At 47.6% G+C, this 22,617-nt stretch overlaps 2 protein-coding genes across 2 annotated transcripts in view; one reads left to right on the forward strand and one right to left on the reverse strand.

The window, feature by feature from the left end:
• Nucleotides 1–318: 318 nt before the first annotated feature.
• On the reverse strand, nt 319–6,368 carry LOC6590000 (spatacsin). Its single transcript, XM_002016014.2, has 6 exons — nt 5,237–6,368; nt 3,691–5,178; nt 2,156–3,628; nt 1,030–2,087; nt 812–973; nt 319–746 (listed from the first exon to the last, which is right to left on the reverse strand). The coding sequence occupies exons 1-6, from the start codon at nt 6,293–6,295 to the stop codon at nt 527–529; spliced, it is 5,460 nt and encodes a 1,819-aa protein (XP_002016050.1). The 5' UTR covers nt 6,296–6,368; the 3' UTR covers nt 319–526.
• A 4,549-nt stretch (nt 6,369–10,917) lies between these two features.
• LOC6590001 (protein Shroom) overlaps nt 10,918–22,617 on the forward strand; it is a 45,474-nt gene continuing 33,774 nt past the window's right edge. Inside the window, exons 1-2 of the mRNA XM_002016015.2 lie at nt 10,918–11,063; nt 17,687–18,141. Of these exons, the coding sequence (XP_002016051.2) occupies nt 17,830–18,141 (312 nt within the window). The 5' untranslated portion in view covers nt 10,918–11,063; nt 17,687–17,829. The remainder of the gene's footprint in view (nt 11,064–17,686; nt 18,142–22,617) is intronic.

Below are 22,617 nucleotides of genomic sequence, written 5' to 3' on the forward strand. Positions count from 1 at the left end.
TTACTGAACTGATATCGATAGAATCAAATGGTTTGATATTGGGTCTGCAGCCCAGAAGGCTGCAAGTCAAAAGGAAGTGGGTGTGGTGGGAAGGTGAGGGTTGGTCGAACATCTGACACATACGCCGGATCCGAGTTGCAAGCCTTCATGGCCGGGAGCTTACATTCGACTTGGCCCGATCTCCCATTACATATGCATATTAGCAGAGGATGAGGTGGGCTGTCCCTCGACCCTCGGGTTCAGTTCAGCTGCCAGTTCGAGAGTGCATCCACAAGGCTCTGGTCTGCGATGGCCGACTGCTGCAAGCATCCAGAAGAATTTCAGTCAATCGTCTTTATTGATTTTTAATCCAAAGCTCGGGCTGATCCTCGTTCATCGACGAAATGTATGTAAAACTATAACAAATACTCCAATATCTATTCTTTGAGTTGAGTTTGAGTTCTTCACCCTTCGCAAAGGCGGGCGGCCAATTAATAATAGCTTGCTAACTTAAAATCCCAAAAAGAAAATCACAATAATGTGTATATCATGTGTCCGCTGCTGTGTGGAACTCGTTGCGCCCGAAATTCGTGTCACGCAGATAGTAAACCGGCGAATCGTTTATCAACGACAACAGAATGGGCTTGAGGCCTAAAATGGATGCCAATTTGTATTTGAGTGTCACCGACTTAATCAGTTCCACCAGATGGGCCAGGGACTCCTCCTGCTTGGCGGTTGTCGCATTGCTCTGGGCGTGTACCAAGTACCTGATAGAATCGAGAATATCGAGATTAAGACAAAACTAGAACTGTGTAAGTACGTCTATCCTTACCCCTTGACCACTTGTTCGATCACATCGTCGCTTAAACGCTGATGGCAGAGATACTCCTGAAGATATAGTGGGTTCTGCTGCAGCACAAATTGGGAGAGAATGGCCTCGCTCCAGTTAATATCGTAGCCATAGGCGCGACTCAATATCAGAGTTTGCGGGACACTAGAAAAGTGTATATTCAATTAGTAAGGGCCTGAAGATCAATGATAGTGTTGTACCTGATTTGCGTGTTCACAAGTTCACGAAACTGTTCCCTAGATCGGACGCCTATGACGCTCACACAGAGCTGAGGAGAGTTGTTATTGTGTCGCCGCTCCAGGGCCTTGTTGCAAAGATCCAGCTGCACGGCAATAAGCTCCGCACGCGATACACTCTGTTGGGCCAAGAGCAGCTTGTTGTCCAGTAGATAGTTCTCCGTGGCATGCGTGTAGTTCTCCATGGCCTGCTGTAGAAGATTCTGCACCTCTGAAGAGCATTTCAGTTTGTTGAACTGCTCGGCCAGGGCCTGGATGCGGATTACCACACCCTGGGCCTCTTCGGTCCACATTTCGGCCAGCTCTTTATACATGAGGAAATGCAAGGCAGCAAGTCGCAGCAGCTCCTTGCTGTTCTTCGGCTGATACTCCCGCAAATAACTGAGAATGGCCGAGCGCAGGCCACTCTTCTGATCTTCATCGAATTGTCCCAGCAGCGACTCGAACTGTTCATTCTCAATCAGCGAATCGAAGCAGTAGAACATCTCCCGATAACGGGCAATGCCAATCAGCATGCGGACGATCAGTGACCAGGATTTGGCCTTGGCCAGTTGTCCATTAAGCTGCTTAGCCTTCTGTAAAACACTGGCAATGCCCTCCATAGAGCACTCGTGGACAAAGCACAAGTGCGCCTTGATAAGAAGCTCCACGTAAATCTGGTTCTGCTTCTTGTGGGAGAGTACTTGGGGAACGCCAGATAATCCCCCAGGTGGTGTGGCAATCGGTAATCCATAAAGCGTTATAATCCCCGAGAGACGATCAAACGTATCGCTCTCCTCGTACACCTTTCCGTCCTGATAGCGACGATAGGCCTTCAAGGCCTCGCAGTAGTCCAGCAGGCAGTTGCCCAGCATCGTGGTGTTTGGCGTCAGTTCCAGGAACAGGTGAAAATCCCTATCGATGCTGTGACCCCAAAGATCAGCGTTCCTTAGGGCGTTACGGGGCTGTTGGTTGGCGTTAAATATGTAAAAGCGTGGACGTACAATGCACGTTGTGAGCTCTAGGGCAAGAATATCGGCAATCTGACAAAGAAAAGTGGAAAAGGGTTGGACAAGTCTTAAAATTTGTTGTTGGGAACATCAGATCTCACCTCCTTTGGTGTCATACGCGTGGATATTTGTATGTCGCTGACCACCAACAAACGCTGCAGGCAGTCTTCATCGGCGGCACTCTTCAGCAGCACATTGACATCTTTGGTGCGTAGCACATCCAAATACTCCTTGTCCAGGTACATGGCAGCCCGATAGGCCAGCACAATGCGTCTACCCAGCTCCACGCCGGCCTTAAGCTTCGACCCAATGCCCAGTAGGGTCTCGAGCGTCTGCTGTTTCTCCTTGGATGGTATCTCCTCGAACTCCAGGGCCAGGGAGTCCGAGCAGCTGTCGGAGAGATCGCTGCCACATCGCGACATCACATTCTGATTGAGCGTAATCCGATTGAACTTTGGAAACGTACTCTTCTCAATCTCACCGAGCAACTGGCGTTCTTTGCTGGACAGATTACCGATGCTGGCCATGCCCTCGGCCAGAGCCATTGCAAAGACAATGAATCGCAGATCGTTGGGCCGATACTCGAAGAGTTCCTGCAGTCGCAACGCCTCCACAATATCGCCCTTGTCCAGGAGCGTGTTCAGCAGGCTGTCCAGTCGTCTTTCCATCTCAGCCGTTAGGCGAGATTTTCCGGCAATGCTGAGGTCATCGATGCCGGCCAGTTCCTTTAGCTCTGAGAAGGATTTGTAGAGAACAAGGCGCTCTTGGAGCATGATCTGTTCGTAATACTCCGAGTGGTAAATGGCCAGCGAGGAAAGCTGATCCTCTGGCAGATTCAGATAGCACAGGACCATATCGTACTCGATCTGATCCCTGTCGAAGGACTCGTTGGGGAACAAATGGTGCTGCTTGATCACACCCAGCGCACTTAGGAGCAACTCGTAGCGCCTAACACCATCCGCCTGCAGGACGGTGGCAGCATGCAGAAGAAAGTTAACCAGAATGGCTGGAGGCAGAGCATGCTGTTCGATCTCCCGCTCGTACTCCTGGTGAGGACGCAGCACTCCAGCATCCAACTCTGCGAGCCACTTGCCATAGACACTGTCGCTTAGCGGAAGCTGCAGCAAGGTAGCCAATTGCAGTGCCTCGTCGTACTCCTTCGCCTCGATAAGGGAATCCACCAGACGCTTGTACTCGGGGCTGTCCCTTCTCACAAGCTGCTCCAGGTCAATGGCCAGTTCCCTTAGCCATGTGGCGGCCACACCAAAGACCTTGTGCAGCAGGCAAAAGTCAAGGAGATCGCAAATGTCGCCGACATCTGAGCGGCAGATGCAGTCCAGAAATCTCTGTTGCTGCAGAATGCAGTCAAAGTTCGACTGCAACTGAACGAGCAGCAGCCCAATGGACCGCTGCATCATCTGTTTGCGCGGCAGGGGGGCACACAGCGGGAGAGTGACTGCATCTTGGCTCCAGCTGCAGAAGAACTGACGCAGCTCCATAATTGTGGACTCGCTAAAGTCCTCCTGGTGGCTTGTCAACTGCAGGAATCGGCACAGATGCGTGAATTTGCAATCCTACAAGAAGATGCAGAATTATTGGAATCGGGAATCAATAGTTTTAGCATCCCCGCACTCACCGGTTTGAAGATTTCGAAGCTGTGCAGGAGAGCGTTCACATGCCCGCCGGCAACGGCTCCCCGTATCACAGACCACACCCACTCGGAGCGATCGTCTTCTCTCGTTTTGGAAGCCTCCCGCAGAAGGGTGCTCCACTGTCCGCTGGCCACAGCCAGCCAAACGAGCCAGCACCAGTCCAGATTTCGTCTACTTAGGGTGGCGGCCAGCACAGCGAGGATGGGAAGCTCTTCCCTGATGCAGTGCCTCAAGAGATTGATGCTGCTACAGTGCTGATCGCTGCCCTGCATCATTTCCAGAAACTTGGCTGTGGAGGAGATGATTTCCTCGTCGGGCAGATTGTTGGAACTGCACAGGATTATGGCAAACAGATCCTGTCGAGCGCAATGAGTGAGCAGGTTGCACATGGTCTGACCCGCATTCCTTTCTAGCTGCTGCTGCTGCACACTGGTGGCCTCCTGGATGGAACTGTGCGAAGAGTTGGTCATCGTCTCCTGCGAAGAGTTCGTCTGAGTTTCGCCCCCTCGACGCGCGGGTCTGTTGGAACTCCGCTTGTGTTGGCGGTCACTGGGGGACTCGTAGCTTAATGCCCGCAGCAGGTGGACGCCCAGCGGAGAAGACTTGAAGTCCGGCAGAAGCTTCTTGAGCTCGGTCAGTGGCAGATCAAAGTACTGGAAGAGCAGCAGCAGATGCCACCAATCCTTCCTGGAGGCATAATACTTGAGCAGAGCCCCTGGAAAGCTTCCCGGAATATTCCGCATGGCCAGTCGCATCAGAGCTTGATACAGATCCAATGGAAACTCTTGGGGATTCGCATCGAGCCGTTCCACCAGATCCCGGTCCCACTTGGCCAACAAATCCGAATAGCTCTCGCTATGCTGACGCTTTGGCAGGTGTCGCTGCAGCAGGAGGAAGCTGCGCAGTAGCTGAGTGTCGAATCCCAGCATCTCGCAGCAGGCCACACAGTGGGTGACAAGCTCCTCATCGCCGGCATGCTGCAGGGCCAGCTGCGTGGTCGTTTCGCAGGCATGGAACAGTTGCGTCTTCGTTATCTGGCCATACAGCTGCAGCTGCTCCGTGATCAGATAGTACACTGCATAGGCGCTCCTGTGTTGCTTCAGATAGTGCGTGTAGTTCAGCTGCGACTTCCTGGCAAAGCGCTGGCAGAGACGGGGATTCGAGAAGGTCACCAGCTCCCCATGGCCAGCGGCAGCCAGCACCGAGAGATTCACTTTCTTGAACTTCAGGAATAGTTCATGCGGCGTTGGCAGACCAGAAGAGCTGCCCGTCGGTCCATGGTCAAATCGAGCCGTCAGCGACTTGAGATATGGCACTCTGCTCAGGCTGGTGGAGGTGAGAAAGCTCTCGAGGGAGCGCACGCTGGGCTCAAGCGATAGAAAATCGTAGAATGTGAGCAGGGGATGCTCTTCGAAGGGGCCGACTGTCTCGTTGTGTGTCTTCTCCAGAAACGATTGCACGCTTTTGGATATCTGCAAAAGGGAAATTATTAGAGGGTACCAGTGCGCAGTGCCTCTCTGAATCTTATACCAGTTCAAATCCCTCGGCCTGCGCCAAAGAATGAGTCTTGAGATCAATTATAAGTGTGAGCAAGGCCTCCTGATGCGCCTCGCTGCCCGCCAGCTGCTCAAGAGAGGCAATGGGCACACAATCCATCAAAAGCAGGCTGTGGTGGCCACGATCCAGGAGATATTTTGCCAGCGGCTGGCGACTTATGAGCTCCGAGTGCTGTCCCAGGCATTCCATGGTGCAGAGGCGACGCAGCTGTGTGGGAATATCGGATGATTCATCGGGGAAGAAGTACCCCGCGCGGGCAAAGTAATTGCGCAGCGTTTCACTGGGCTGCTGCAGCTGTTCCAGCGCGTAGTCGTACATGGAAGAGTCCACCTGCCAAGCCGCATAGCCCTTCTCGAGCGGCGATAATGTGTCCTCTGTTTCCTTGCCCTCCCGACAGCAGCACCAGCGCTGCAGTTGGTCCAGCCGTTGATTATCCACGAGGTGCTGCCACACCATCTCCTTGTTGAGCTCGGATAGCAGCGATTCATTGCCATTGGCAAAGAAGAGCTCCACCAGGAGCAGCTGTAATGCTTCTTCCGGCAGCGTCATCAACGCCTCGATGTGCACCCGCGGCAATTGGGTCTTGAGTTTCGACAGCAGGGATCCGCACTCACGCAGCTGCTGCACCAGCGACCAGTAGTAGGCCAGGACGGGCTCCTCCTGCTCATACAGCAGCGGTTCCTTGGTGCGCAGATGATCAAGCACATACTCACTGAGATCCTCGTCCTGGCACTCGCAGGCGTACTGAAAGAAGAAGCACTTGACGTCCCTGTCCACATTACGCAATGTGGTGTCCGCCTTGTGGACGAGTCGCTCAGACAGCAATCGCTGTACATACGCCTGCACGACATCATAGAAGTAGTGACGATACTCCGCTATGGTGGTTTTTCTCTTCTTAGCCCAGTATTCCAAGCACAGGTCGATGTTCTCGCCTTTGGTGGCTACCTCCTTGATGATGGCCACCTCGCTGATGCCTGACCAGCTCTTGAACAGTTTGTCGCGTGCCTGCGCCTGGGCCTGAGCGGAATGCATCTTAATGGGCGTTGGGCGGACGTGTGTATGTGGAATGTTCCTTGAGATTTTTTCACATTTCCTTTGTTTGGAATCAACAGTTGTTTAATAATGGCCTCCCACAGCTGATAGGTCTTATCTGTAGTTCAAGAGAGAACTAGTTCGTTTGCGTGTTAGTTGTGTGTTTAAAAAATCTTGAACTCGTTTGCACAACTAACACAAGTTGAAAAACCTTAATTTTCTTTTTAAATATGCAAATATTCATTAAAATTTTATATTTTAAAAATGCAACTGACTCCTGACAGTTGGTTCATTTGATATCGCTTCGATAGTTTGGTTCGATTGTTTGGCGCTGCCAGACAGCTGCATTTTTCTGCTACCCTTTTGGCGCCCAATTTGAAACCCGTAACGCCATATGTTGGTACCAGCTTTCGTTTTCGTTGGTTTTTTTTAGCAAGCTGTGTAATTCTATATCCATTCCAGACGTCCTTCTTTGTGAAATTCAAGTAGCTCAAGGAAGCTACAAGTTCGCATAAAAGTTCAAGTCACATGTGGGGCTTGATCGAAGACCAGACCCCCCACACGAGCCCATGCACTGTAGAGGGTCGTCCGCTCCGTTTGGGCCCAGTGCTCCTTCCGTTCCTGTTATTAGCCAGAACTTGGCCATTTAGATTTGCAATTTTTGGGCTTACAACATCCGCTTACACAACCTGTGGGCCGTTGGGGCAAATACATAAATCAACTCCGTAAGAAAAACTTACAACCTTTCTAGGAAGCTTCTATCGTCCAGCAGCAGCACTTTCCACATGACACCTGAACCTCTCTAAGGTCGGAGCCAGAGTCGGTGGCTCCATTAATAATTTTCACACGACCTGTTGGCTGGGGGGGAGGGGGACTTGTGTCATGTAAATTTGACATGCCACATTCTGTGGCCGGCCACCTTTCGTTGGCTGTTGCGTAAGCTGATATTTTGTGCAGCAGCATAATTATATTCTTTATGTTTTTTACGCCGAAAGAAGAACAGGAACAACAACATAAAGATACATACATATGTATGTTTGAGGCATATTTTGTGTGGCTCGTTGTTTTTGTTTTTGGAACTCTCTTCGTGTGGCCAGTGGTTCTGCTTGTTGTGGTTGTTGCTGTTGTTACCGTTTTGGTCACTTTACAAATAGTTGGAGTGGAAAAAAGCTTTATGGGATCTGCTGCTCCTCCATCCTCTCCTCCTCCTCGGAGCAGCAGCAACAGCAGCAACGGTGGAGACCCATGTCTGCAGTTGGGCTTTGAGCGGGTGACTTGGCAATCAAACCGGTTGTCCCTGCTCGGTCTTTCTGCTGGTTTTACTGTCTCTGAATCTGTATTTGTATCTGTATCTGTATCTGTATCTACGTGTCTGGTAGTGTGTGTGTGATTTATAGTTACGCACAAGCGCGCAAATCCAATTAGACGAACCGACTGACCTGGCTGACAGCCTGAATGACTGACTGACTGACTGACAAAAATGAAGCTTGGCCCGCAGCAAATGCCGCCAGATCTTCAGCTGAAGCTCCTCTGGGCACAGTAGTCATTCCCACAAAATGATATGATCAATATTTTAATTGATTTCGATCATAAATCCATATAAAAGTACTGCAACCAAAAAATCTTTTCTTATAATTTTCCTGATACTCTGTGTATGATCAATCGTTTTCTATAGTTCCTTCTAACCTACATCAAAGTAAGATTAATTCATTGATGCGTTCTCTTCTTCTTTAAACTTATTCCCTGATCGCTGATACTTTCGTATAATTGATATATCCTGAAATTCCTTTCAATGTTCCCCCAAATTCCTTTGCAAAACAAACATCTCATTTTATAATTGAGTTCCAGATATTGCTTATATCTGGGAACTACTGTAACTCATAGAGATAGATTCGGCTCGGCCGGACTGTATCTGTTTTCGACGTTTACATCACCGCCAATGGCGGAACTTCATTGCCCCGGCCACACAAATGTCGTCCATCGTCCGTTGTCCGTTGTCTGTCCGCTGTCCGCTGTCCGCTCAGCTCGCCTTTGTTGCATTTTTCTCAAAAATACATTCAAAGCAACGAACTGCAGTCGCATCTTTATCTAAAAATTGAATTGAAATGTATGTCATAATACCTTTGGCATGCCGGCCAGTTGCTTGACATTAAAAATGTGCTCCCTCTCCATCGTTCCCCCACTCTGGCACTGGCACTGGCACTGCCAGAGCCCCAGCCACATATGGTTGAATGCAAATTTTCATCAGCCATGTGGAGCAAAAAATAAAGCCGATGACGTTGTCGTCATCATCGTTTCTCCCCAATTGAAATGCAACTCACAAAACTTTGGGGAACGGGCCCGGGCCCGGCCCGGACCCGGGGCCTCGGACCTCGTTGTACCCGCTCCTAGTTGAAACATTTTGTGCTTTTAATTTTTTCGCAAAAAGGGCCAAGTGCTCGTCCGTGTGTGTGGTTATTGTTTTGATGGCTCTTTCCCACGTTAAATGGGTCTCAAGTATGATATCGTATCAAGATCGGGGTCTGGACAGGGTGTGTTCCACACGTTCCCCACACACTTGAATGCTTAAACAGTTCGTTGCGGTGCGGTACGGTTCGATCGAGACTCGTCCCCGGATAACCTTCAAGCAATTTGTGTGTGTTTTTTTCTGGGGCTTTTCCTATGGAAAGTCAAGCCGGTCCACCGATTTGGTAATCGCCTATCCGGACAATAGACCGTTTTTGGGGGTGAGAGAGAAAGAGAAAAAGAAACAAAAATTGATTGATAGTCGCGGCACATTCCACATACCACAAGCTTCCCTTGACTCCCCCTCCAATAAACTTGTTTTCACTGACCCCCCTGTCCCCTCTGTATGTCTTTCTTCTCTATTTCTATGTTTTGCAAAACAACAAATGGGGAACCAACAAACCAAAGCGATGATTAATTGGGGATGACTGACTGGGTGGACCGGAGGAGATGCAAATCCCGAACCACGCCACGGAATACCATTGCAGATAGGTCACAGATCCCATAGTTTATCCGTCCAAAATCGTCCAATGAACCGATCGGATCGATTGACACAGAAACTCAATGATGGAAGATCTGTCCAAGTAGCATCTTTGTCAGACATACACGAGTATATCCCATTGATTGGGCTTTGTTCTGGTGCGAATCGAGAATGGGATTCTTTGGAGATATGTATATTTGCATTTGTTTTGGCCAGCCTTTCGCTTGTACCGTTAAATCGCAGCCACTCTCTTGGGCCATAAATTGGCTTGGCCCAAACGCCGAAACAAAATGCCTCATTAACACCTGGTTTGCGTGCGATATTTGAGCTTTCGATTTAACGGTCATGCCCCGGATCAAAATATTGAAATTCAATTTCTTTACGGTCAAGCGAGGGGCAGAGAGGTATGGGGCGGTGTTCAAGTTCAGAGCCCATAACCTCGTTGGTGGTCCCCCAGTGTTCCGAGTTCTTCCCGTTCTCTGTCTTTTTTTCCTTCTAATTAAAATCAACATGCGCTGAAAATCAAAAGTGCAAACAGAACCAGAACATAAATCAACATCGAAGTGAATCCGAATCAGAATCTGAATCTGAAGTCCCCAACCCGAATCCCGACCCGTGTCCAGGCAGCAGCCAATACTGATCTCCCTCTCTCGCTGTCTCTCTCGAGTCCCGTCCCAACGGCCTTGCTTATCAGCCGTTTTTCTTTCCTTTGTTCATTCGTAGTCTCTTCTTTGGTTTGCTTTCTTTGTTTCCGAACTCTTCTTGCCACACGATGTTCTTGATGTTTTTTGTTTTTTTTTTTTTGGCCAAGTTGCAGGCCATTTTGCCGCAACAGGTTCTTGTCTTCCATCCATTCCAGTGCTCTCTCTCTCTCTTCTCTCTCCTCCCATTCCACATAACTTCCAAAGCCAAGAACTGGACACTCAACAGGTTCTCGTGCGGAAAGAGCGCTCTCAGAGAGCAGTGGAGGAGTACGCTACTCTCTCTCTGTCTCCCTCCTGCTTAGATAAGTGACTTTCAGCATTAAATAGAAATATACCTGTTTGCTTTGCTATATGCAGTTGTTGTTGTTGTTGGTGCTGCTGCTGCTGCTGCTTCTGCTGGTGTTCCCTGATAAGAGGGTCTAACCCCCATTAGCAAATGATTTCCATGGGCATTGGAGTGCCCAACATATTGAGAGCATACGTACATTTCCTACTGGGTTTTTTCTTTCGCCGCCCTCTCTCTCCCACCTACTAGAAGCGGCTCAGGTAGTTGCTCTCTCTCTCAAAACCAAGGTATAATTTGTATTAGGTGAAGACAATACTCTCACGAATTTCCGCTTGTTGGTTACTTTTTCTTTCCTTCTTCCATAAATCCACAGAGCACACCTCTTGAAATGCACCTCACCTTGTATTCCAAGTACTCGGCCCACAACAACAGCAACGTCTTAAGACGCATTGCTCTCCCGCTCTCGACAGTTTTTCAGCTGCCTTTTAACGTGGCTTGCTTGGGTATTTTTGCAACTGCTGGGCCAGAGAGAGAGAGCGAACGCTGTAGCGAACGAGATTCGACACGATACCACATGAGCTTTGCCTGATCGAGACTCTCGGCCAGCGGTGTCTCAGTCTCCATTCGGCTCTCATTTTGTTCAGTTCGTAAGACCCGACGCGCCAGCAAGAACCAGGCCGACACAACGTTATATGCCCCCCTCGCGCGCTCGCTTCTGGTGGCCCGCGCAGCCTTTCCGTGTCCACCGTGTCCGTGTCCGTGATTGTGCGTGTCCCGTGCCTGTTGTGCCTTGTGAGTTTATTAAACGAATTAATGCACATATTAAAACGAGTGCATTTGTTTTGTCAATGGAAATTCTGTGAAAAGTTTACTCAGCTTAAGCTCTCCAAACAAAACAGAGAGAGGAAGAGAACGCGCGAAGGAAAAAGAGAGAGAGAGATAGAGAAGTAATGCAAACAAAAAGCGGCCAAAAGCACGAAACGGCCTTTTAAGCTTTATAACAATATCGTGTAAAAATGTGCCTCAACAAAAAAATTACAAAATTCAGCAAACATCAACAAAAATACAAAAAACAGAAGAAAAACAGAAAAACTGTTTCTTGAGAGATCTCAACCTTCAGCCGATGAAGAATTCTTCCGCTTACAAAATGTATTTTCATAAAAGACTGTTTTAGCGGGTGGCAAGAAGATTCTGCTTCGCCTTCCTCTTCTTCTGTGTCGTTTTTCTGTGTCTTGTGGCTGCCACAACAAGTTTTCCCCTCCAATAAAAACAACAACAGCCACACCAGCTACGATTTTCCAACCAGTTTTTGGCGCTTGCCGTTTTCCGCGCTTCAAAAACTTCTTCCTCCTTCTGTATCTCCTTTTTGTGCATGTGATCCCAGAGAACCCAGAGAGAAAGAGAGACACAGAGAGAGGGCGAAAAGTTGGAGCACAAAAGCAGCTGCAAAATTTCACATGGGTCCCATTCCGATGTTCCGTTCTTGTTTTTGTACCTTCCGCCATATAGAGCGTCTAGTAAACCCCCTAGTTAGCCCGGCCGACAAGACCTGGTAAAACCTGGTCAAATAGGTGTCCCAGTACGTGTTTTGGATTACTTCAACAGGGGCGCCACTGCCAGAGCCGCAGCATAAAACGCTTTGCGGTAAGCAACTCAATTCGTGGAGCCAAATGCATCGTCGCTTGAGACAAATCCGAATCGGAATTGTGGGTCGTGAGACACAGCCATGGTGTTGCATAAGCAAATGCATCAAAAAACGAGTGAAATAACCCGCAATTAAAGCCATAAAACCATGCATAGTCGATAGAGGAGTGTTAGAACTGGAAACACAGAAGGTTGGAAAAGTCTTGCTGCGGCAAGAGAAAGATTGATAGAGGCAGAGTAGGATCAAAGCAAATGGAAAACTAATTAACACGAAATACATATTGTGATTTGTGGAACGTAAACTCCGATTTTCTCCTCATTTTCCCAAAGAGAATATATCTTTCTTGTGAATCATCCATTAGCTGAAATTGGAGCACCCAAAACTTGCAAACACCAAAAGAGAGAAATATCTTTCTCAAGTACTCAAGAATTCCGAGTCTGATTCAGATTGCGATAACGAATAATAAAGAGCAAATCATGCAAATCCCCTTGGGTGACATTTGTGCAGTGCACGGCCAGGGAAAGTGGGCGAAACTGCAGCTGGAGGAGGAAGGAACTCTGGATGGCATGGCAGGCATAGGGTTTCCATGTCGCATATCCATGTGACAACTTATCAACTGTCACAGAGAGGGGCCCCCAGAGGGGGGTGGGATGGTTGGTTCTGGCATGGCATCGACATCGACATCAAATGCTACAAAAGAATTTCAAAGCAAACTTGTTTGCTCAACTTCTTGGCTCGCGATTGGCGGGGAGGGAGCAAGTGATAGGTTGTTGGAAGTGGAGGCGGCATGGAGCTGGAGTGGTGGAGCAGACCCGAGTTCAATACACTCACCGGCATTCACCCCACAAACCAAATGGTTTTTGGTTATTTTTCGGGTGTTTTGAACTCATTTCGAAATGCGTAAATTTTGTTTTGTAGTGTCTCTGGGCTTTCAATTTCTGTGACTTGTGTCAATGTTTTTGTGTGGAAAGATTGATTAAAGTATACGAGTCGCGAGTACGAGTACGAGTACTCGCCTCCGATGATCTATTTAATTAAGAAGGCAAACATCCGTGTGGAATGCGGCGCGAAGCAGCAGTAGTAGCAACAGCGACGACCTTGCCATATTTGATGGAATTTCTATCTGGTTCCCATCCATGATCCATGGGTCCATAGTGTGTGTGTGTGTGTGTGTGTGTGGCTGCCACTCGAGTTGTCAGCGGTGAATCCATTGGCGGTAACTCGTTTCTGGGTCTCTCTCTCTTTCTCGCTATATCTTTATTTGTGTGGAGAGTTTTATCTTATCGCGGGGGTATACTCGTACTGTTACCGGCTCTCGACGACTGCGACGGCGACGGCGACGGACTAAGACTAATTTTAATCTTATCGGTTGTCACAATTAAGTAGTGCAAACAGCACTACACTGGAGAACCAGAAACAGAACCAGAAACAAAGCCAGAAACCCAATGAAACATCATCCATCCATCCAACCAGGCAGCAGGAGAATTCTTCCGCTCAGACCTTCGTTGGAGTTGTAAATTTCTCACATAATAAGCTGCAATTTCGGGAAAACACGACAAAACTAAAGAAAAAAGTTGCGCAAAAATGGTATTTTCTTGTTGCTCAGGCGACTCGTGTCTCCACCTAAGCAAATAAACAGAGATGGAATGGGAATGATGATATAGGGGCGAACAAAAAAGCAGAAACTAACAAAAAAGTTCCAAAGAAATTGCCATTTCATCATTATTTGAGATAGAAGGGAATACGTAATAGAAAAACCATTTGCCAAACGGTACATCTAAGAATTATAAACCCTGTAAAGAGACCCAGAATAACCGACGAAAGATCTGGCTGAAGAGCGGCTTTCTTCACAGTCTGTTTGGGCCATGTCCCTTAACAGATATATTACACATTTAGTCGAATGTTTATTTCGAGTCCAAGAAGAAGGCGCTCTTCACATGGAACAACATTCCTTAGCTTTCTATCAACTTTTTCCCCAGATACATTTTCCGACTTTCCGGCTTTCGCTACCTTGCTTTTTCCCGTGGGGGGCTTTTCTGTACGTTTCATATTTGCATTGCATAAAGTGCTAGGAATTTGCAAAAGGTAAATATTTGTGCCACATACCACACCGACACTTGCTGGAGCGTCCCTCTCACCCTGGGGTTCCAGCCTCTCTCTCAATCTCTCAATCTCTCTTTCGGTTTCGTTGATAAGAAAACGAGAACGAGAAACGACCTTGTGGCTCGAAGCCAACGACCTTCACAGTTTACCAGACAATTACACTATCCACAGGCCTTCGAAGCAACTAAAAATCGCATCCTGCCAAATGCTGTATGCCGCATGCCGCATGCCGCTTGCCGCATGCTGTGTGTTTGGTCTCCGCTTTGGCGGAAGTAAAGCAACACACAATGGAATGATCCCATCCTTCATCCCGTAGGTAGATCCTCAAGATCCTGTTGACAGCGGATCATAAACGAATGCCGAAACGAATGCAGCGCTGTAAGAATGAGTTTCAAATGTGTGTGTGTGTGTTTGTGTGTGTGTTTGTGTGTGTGGCATGTCTCTATAGACCTACCACTGGCACTGCAACAAAATTTACTTACCGAGAAGCGCAGCTTGGGAATATCTCTCCCTCCTTAGTTTTTCCTCGCCAAGCGCATTGCAGCGCAGCGGCAGCGGCAGCGGCACTAAAGAAAACGTTGAACTTGCCGCAGGTTGCAAGTGCGAGCGTAGCGTTGGTGTTGGTGTTGCCAGGCCCTTTTTTGTTGCTGTTGCAGCTCTTGCGGAAATCCAGCGAACGAATTAAATTTAATTGTAAATTTATGCGTCGGCTGAAGCTCCATTTTCTGCCTTGGCTTTAGGCTCCACCTTCCATTTCCCCATTTCCCCCCCTTGCATGGGCATCTGCTCCTTGTGGCTTTTGTTTTGTGGAACGGAATGCCTCTCGATCTTCACCTTTTCTGCAGTCTGTGCTGCTACCTGTGTGAGAATTGACGAAAAATTATAATGAGTTGGCAAAAGTTGAGAGAGTGTGGCAGTGGCAGTGGCAGTGGCAGCAACACCTCAGACCTCCTCAGGTACATAATCGGAGAGGGGCAGGCAGGCGGCAGGTAACAGTTGCCATTCATACGAGTAGCTGCAGCGCTTTTCTAACGCTTGTTAGTAGCTGACACTATGGAACACGAGGGACTGCCTTTAGGCCCTCTCTCGAATGGTACGATCCCATCTCAGGTATTCCAATCTTTGACAACTCTTTTTCGGATCTCGTTGGCCACCTACGCAGCAGCAGGGAGCAGCAGAAACAGTTAGCAGATATCTTAAGCTGATAAGCAAACACTTGTTATGGAATTTAACAGTTGCTTCAAGTGCCACACATACACAAAGGGAGATAGACAGAGAGAGAGAGAGAGAGAGGTCAGGGGTTCAAGGAAGACAGAACCCAAGGTTGCCAAAACAATCCAATCTTTGTTTTTGGGAATAGGTTGAATGATTTACAACCTTTTGAAGAGAACCGTGTTCGTAGATGGTCACTGCTGGAAAGATCTAAAGATTAAGATATCAAAGATCCAAACCGAAACTCACGGGGAAACTCAAGGAGAAAGATTTCACGGTTGGAAGAATAGGTACCATATTTACTTACAGGGAAAATATTGATTTACTTCTGCCTCTAACATAGATCTTGGCACGAAGATACGAAAGAGCCGTGTGTTCCGAAGGATTTCATGGGTCAAGCATCATAATTTAGCTGAAAATATGAATTTACTTTGCCATAAAGGGATCTTCCAGTATCTGAATGGATACAGGAATTTAGGGAGTCAATCAGTAGAAGAAAAATCATACCATCTACCATCGAGTGAATCGAAATTCCTTAATAAACAGATCTTTTGGGATTCGCGGACCATTATTTTTCCATAAAGATCAATATATTCGTTTAGCTCGAACCAACGCTCGTCGATCGCACGCTCTGGTCTGGGGTTTTAGCCATTTCTGACCTCGCCATCGATTGGCCAGCAATCAAAACCCGTTCTTAGAGTCGCTCTGGTCGGTCGTCTAGTCGATGGGGAGCTCGAAGCTTTGGAGCTGGCAGCTCGGGAGCTCGGGAGCTGGTAACTGGAATTGGTATTGGGAACTGGGGGAACTCTTGGTGTTTCGCTTTGGTTTTTGTTTTGGGGTTGGGGTTGGGGTTGGGGTTGGGGTTGGGGTCTGGGGGTTGGGTCTGTGCTCGTTTCACTGGCGCCACTCTCTGTATTTTTGCATGTTTTCCGCATTATTTTTTTTGTCATTTATGCATTTCGATGTTGAATATTACGTGAGACCCGTACCCAGACCCGTACGTACAACGGCAGCAAAAGTGTCTAATTTCGGAAATCACTACGAGCGAATACGACTAGTCGTATTCGTTGCATTCTGCCCAAGGCCATAATTAGCAAATCGTGGGGGGAGGAAAGCTTTCACATGGTGGAGGAGGTGGAGAGGATATTTCCTCCAGGGGGGGGGGCATGAAAGTGCAACGAGGAGGAAGTGTCATTGCACTCTCTCCTGTGGCTGTGGCTGTGGCTGAGGCTGAGACTGTGGCTGTGGCAAGTAAGTAGATTTATCTGCCACGTACTTTGCCCCCCCTCCCCATCCATCTCATCCCATCCCAAAAAACAGGCTTCTTCCTTCTCTTTGGGGGCTTCTTGTGCTGCCTCTCAGCTTGGGCCCAGGTCTGGTGTGTCGTTGCTGCTGCTGCTTCCCGGTCTGTGTCTGTGTCTGTGTCTGGGTTTGTCAACAGGCAACAAGAATCCAGTTTTTCTCCTAGGACAAGCTCTAGCTCCAAGCAGCAGCAGGAGAAGCCCCAGTCGATGCTGCGTTCCTTTGACAGGCAGGGAGGCAGGCGGCTGGGGTTCCAATTTCAATTCAAGTTCCAGTTCTTTGGGCCTCATAATTATGCATTAAACACTTGAGGTTTACGGGCCCCAGAAGTGGCAGCTGCTGCTGCTGGTGGCAGTCTCTGGTGGCGTTAATGGACATAAATTTGCATAGAAACCATACAGAAAACGATGACATTTCAAAGAGAGGCAGAGATACACAGACAACTGCGTGGGCCATTCGGAGACGATGAAATGCAGTCGCCAAATCGCAATTGGGCGCAAATGCTGGGCAACAACAAAACTTGTTTATTGGCTTAGACGGACGGCCGACCAACGGACCGACCGGCCGACCCTCCTCCTGCTCCGACTTGGCTGCCGCCTCCCAGTCGCCACTTGTGTTGCCTCTCCGCTCGTTTCATGGGTCAATGTTATGCAAACCTGGTTCACTTTTTTTCCTTCTTTTTTGTTGTATGTATATTTTGTAGCACACATACCATACAACACATAATGCTCTCCACTTATTACACAAAAACCCAAATAACTCGACAAATATTTACGGACAGACGGCCAGCGGTCAGTCGTTCACAGAAATCGATTCAATTTCTCATGTGTATCTCTCTCTCTCTCTCTCTCTCACACTGTTTCTCTCCCTGTGTATCTGTCGCTCTTTCTCTGTCCATCCATCTATGTGGTCTCCGTCTCCATCTCTATCTCCGTCTCCGTGTTTTCTGGTTTGGCTGCATTGCATTCCAAAAGATGCGCCACAGACCGGACTCCGCGATAACACAGACAGACAGAGATGGAGAGAGAGAGAGAGAGGGGCAGCAGGAGGCGAGCGACAGATATGTCGCCAGAGACCAAACGAAAATTAAAATAATTCCAAAGATTCGCTTACATCATCTTATGAGTCCCCTTCCTCCCTCATCCATCCACAGTGGTGGCCGTACAAGCGGAATGGCAATGAGAATCAAGCAGCTCTAAGCGTGCCACAAAATCAGCCACACAAAAGCTTCAAAGGAAAAAGGATAAAGGAAACACAAACAACAAGCGAACGCAAAAGAAAAACTCTCATCAGCGAATGAAAATGCGAAATCACAAAGAAAATGGAAACCGTCTGGCGGTCAGCTCCTCATCCTCGTCGTCCGCCTCCTCCTCGTGCTCCTCCAGCAGCACGACGGATCTGAGCAGCAGCGGAAACGTGAACGGCATCAGTCTCCCGCAGCAGTTGGAGAATAACAATAAGATTTCGGTGGTCTCCAAGCTGCTGCTCAAGTCCGCTGGCATCGGTGGCAAGGATCCGCAGTCCCGGAGAGATGCCACAACCAACAGCAACAGCAACAAAAGCAATGCCAGCTTCAGTTCCGCATCGATAGCCGGCTCCATCATACAGGTAAGGTCTCTCTCTCTCTCTCTCTTAACCGGTTTGTCTTTTTATTTTCTTCTTGTTTTATTATTCTTGTTAATAAATCCTCAAAAGCGCGCAGAATTCCAATCGCACGAGAGCCAATGTCTGTGACTCACCGAACGCCACCGCCTCCCCGTCGTTGTGGTTTTGGCTGTGGCTGTGGCTGTGGCTGGGGTTTGGGCCTGAAAATGAAACAAAAGTGAAGGCTAAAGCAAACAACCAAAACGAAATGAAATGAAATGAAATGCCCCGAAAACCCACGCACTACTACCCGGGATCCGGGAATGGGAATTCAATTTGAATGGCCGATACGATGGTGCATCACTCCGTGCAGGTTCCTAATTGAATTATGGCTCTGACCTCCATTTCCATGGAGCATCATCCAGCCTGCTTGCATCCAAAAAAAGGTTTCGTTTTCGATATGAACCGATATCTCCAAACGGTTTGATGTATTTTTTTGTTTTCGTTTTTCTTTGTTTGGTTTTTGGGTTAAGATTTTTGTGGATCAACAGCAACATCATCATCATCGTTGGGGGAATCCGCAGATCCGTACTCCTCTGAGCTCTGGGCTGTGGAGGAGGAGAAGGATTCGAGTTTATTAATTGAACGACTGGCAATGAATGAATGAACGAAGCCATAGGAATGCTGAATGTTGAATGTTGAATGTTGCGTGTGAAGTTGTTTTCCAATCCACCCGACACTCAATCCGGAATGCAGACTGAATGAATCAATGAGTGTATGAATGAGCATCTTTTTCTCTCTCTCTCCCTCTGATTTCTGGCGTATAACGAAAGTTTATGGCAGAATGAAGCAGCGCAAAGACTAAAGGTTGATAATTCTAAAAAACTAATTAGAAAGCAAAGAAACTGTCAAGACATTTATTTGTTAAGATCATGATTACAGTTTTTATTGGTATTTATTAAAGTTAGAAAGATAAAGTATTTTCAGCTCTTAAGACTCTTCTTAAACTTAGTTGATTAAAAGCTATTCAGGAATTGATAGAGTTAGGGAGTTTATGGTAGATGATTGAATGGCAAATTCCTCTAATTCGAATTAAAAATAAAAATAGATTCTATGAATCTTATAGATAATAAATGTCTCACTAGAAAACTGTATAATTCGTTTATATATCGATCAAATATCGATCCAGTAATACGGACCCCCCACAGGTAGCCTTTCGCTCTTTTGATTTGATTCCCAGAATAATTCAAGCTCCAACCTGGTCTGCCCTTCACTGATCTCATTCTGTCACTGCAGATCCACAAATATAAGCGGAACCCCATACGGTTCTACTTGGGTTTTTGATATGCCCCGTCACCCGTCACCCATTAACCTTAACTGAATTATTTGTGAGCCGGGCCAGGGCCATCGCTGTGTAATCTTGCCACATTCGATGCGATGCTCCCCCCCCGAGTGCCACACATTTGGGAAATGGATTGCTTTGCGGTTAAAATGCAAAATAATTTACCAAATTAACGGTACCATTATCACAAGCGACGATCCGATCAATCAAAGTGAATCCGATCAATTAAATGTTGCCTCCGAGCGTGGCACGAACAAAGAACAGATAGAGACAGCGAGAGCAGAGAGAAAAGCAATAAGAAGGAAAAAAGAGGTTACAGAACAGAACAGATCAGAACAGAGGAAAGAATCGGAGACGACTGCTCATAGATCGAAATGGTGGAGATGGTGATGATGATGATGATGGCTTGGATGAGAATTGGAACAGCATTGACCTTATCATCGAAATCGATGGATCGCACGGGGACGGAGGCGGAGGCGGAGGTGGAGGGGGGGGGGCCTGGCTTGATTAATCATCTCTGTATTCCCAATTGTGGCCCCATCTTCATATGTGCCGATTGTTATCATTTTTTCCTGAATTTTGCAAAACAATATCAAAGCATGCCTCTGGGCACACCGAAAGAGAATGCCCATCCGTCCGCCGATAGATACATAGATGGATGGATGAATGAATGGATGGATCTCTCGATCGATGGATACGATGGATGTTGGGTTATTGAACCGCTTCCTTCCCAGCGCTGAAGCTGGAGCATTTGTACCGCTTTATTTTTCATTTTTCATCTTTCATCTTTCATCTGGCTCTCTGCTGCCACACACACAAAGCGCTAATTACTGGCGGTGTGGGGCTGGAGATGGGGATGGGGAGCGCACGCTTTAGTTCCAGTTATTAGATGCGAGAACCCCAGCTGGTTCTCGTACTCGCACTCGCACTCGTAGCAGTACCACTCTCCTCGTGCCCCCCATCCCATTGATGGAGCAGCGGCCGTTCTCGTGTGGCTTAGAACTAGTTTTCGGGGTCTCTGGGGTTCGGTCTCTGAGATATTTTTGCATCGATTAGGCCACATTCCACGCACCTATCTCCCGCCGCTGGTGCTGGGCGTTGCAATCTCTTTTGTGGCTATTTATAGCTGCAATCGAATTAATTGTGGCCACGCCACGCCCACCCCCTCGCACACAACTGAATACTGAGTAGTGGATAGTGAATAGTGGATACTGAATAGTGGATACTGAATAGTGGATACTGAATAGTGGATACTGAATAGTGAATAGTGATTACCGAGTGCCGGACAGTGGGTAATGGGCTTGACGAAGGTCGTCTCCTCTAACTCTCGGAATCTGTCCATTCTTCGGCCTCTTCTTTGCTTCTTTCAGATGAATGCGCAGATTTCCAAAGAAATATACATATATATATGTATATATTTTCGGGGCTTGAAGATTTAAAGATCTCTTCTCTTTGGGTTTCTTTTTCTTCTTTTTATTCAGCCTCACTTATGTTTTTTTTTGTGTTTTTTTTTGTGTTTTCTGTCAAATCAGCCAAAGCACTTGACGCTGCAATGGTATTTATATTATTTTTCTCGGTTTTGTTGTTACATATTTGGATTATTATTATGGTTTCGTTTCGTGTGAAGTTCAGGCTGAATCCAAGCCCTAGGCCACTGATCAGTGGGGCACCCTAATCGGTGGTTCATTTCCGCGGCAGAGCTGCTTTCCTTTTAGCTGCGGAAATGATCGCATATTCCGCCAAAAGAGATCTTAAGATTCCAAGCAATTAGGGGCGGCAAAGGCGGTCGGTCGGTCTGTCGGTCGATCTGCTAAATGGCTAATACACTTCCTAGAATTCAACTAGAGAGAGAGAGAGAGAGAGAGAGGTTCTCTTTTAATTGAGTGAAAAGTAGGAGAGCCAAAGGGGGAAATTACTCAGAGAATTCTTAAGAGAATCATTTGCAGAAACAATGAGAACATGATGATCAGAGAATACAGCTTTAAGATCTTTAGTGGATATATTGCTTACAGACATTAGATCCTGTCATCAATTGGAATTCTCTCCCCTCTGTCCCCTTTGTATATATATTAGCCTTTAGCACAAGATATTCCATCTTTAAATGATCTTTTCATACCTTCTTAAGCCCTTGCTCGTAGAGTATCCCCCACTTCGTTGATCCGTTTTCCAGAGAATTTTCTTCTAATTCATTTTCATTACCAATGGCCTGTCGAACGTTGAAGCTTGGATCCACTTCAGCCACGGCTCTGTTCGACGGTTAACGCTCATTAGTTCTCTAGCTACGCCGTCCCCTGCCATCCATGCCGTCCCCCAGGCCAACTTGTTTCCCACACACCGCACTCCGCACTCCACAAACGGAGAGAATTCTCTCTGCGGCAGGCAGCAGGCAGCAGGCAGCAGCTCTGCAATTAATTAATGCCAAGAGTCCGTCCGTCCAGAAGCGGCAATGGCAACAGAAAGCGGCAACAATGCCGCCTGCCAGCGCTAAATTCTAGCCAGATTCCAGCTAAATTGTTTGTGTCTTTGTCTTTGAACTCGAACCGCCTTCAGGAGAGGCTTTTGCTGGTGCTTCCACTGTTGCCGATGGTTTGCATTTTTTAAGCAGAAGAAACAAATTATAGCAAATAATTGCCATCTGCTCTGGCGACAGGTGCATATGGTACGCCCGTACACTTCTTCATCTTCCAGCTGGAGATTCCATTGTTCCAGAGATGTTCCACTGCACTTTTTGGCCAAGGGGCATCAACTTTTTCTTTGTGAGCCAGAGCAGTGGCTGCTGCTTCTGCTGCTTTAATTAATTAACAAACCAAGTGAAAATGCATTTATTTTGCTGTTGGCCGTTGGCCGTTTGGCTCTCCTTCACCTAGCTGTCTCTTCGATTTCATTTCTGTCGACTAGAACCCCCCCACACGAGCAACACCGAAAATTTCACTTTTGTTTCTCCTCCAGCAGCAGCGGCAGCGGCAGCAGCAGCGGCAGACAAAGCGACATTCAAGCCACGAAACAATTTTGAGGTCAACAGAAGACCAGAGAAGAGACTCGTTCCCATTACCAAGATTCGTCGGCTGTTGGCCAAAAGTGGAAGCAAACAAGTGGCGGGGCCTGGGGGGGAGGGACAGGGCAGGAGGGGGCTACAATGTTGCTTTGGAGTCCATTGA

The sequence above is a fragment of the Drosophila persimilis genome, unplaced genomic scaffold (assembly GCF_003286085.1).
Source record: "Drosophila persimilis strain 14011-0111.01,24,50 unplaced genomic scaffold, DperRS2 tig00000002-arrow-pilon, whole genome shotgun sequence".
Lineage (NCBI taxonomy): Eukaryota > Metazoa > Arthropoda > Insecta > Diptera > Drosophilidae > Drosophila > Drosophila persimilis.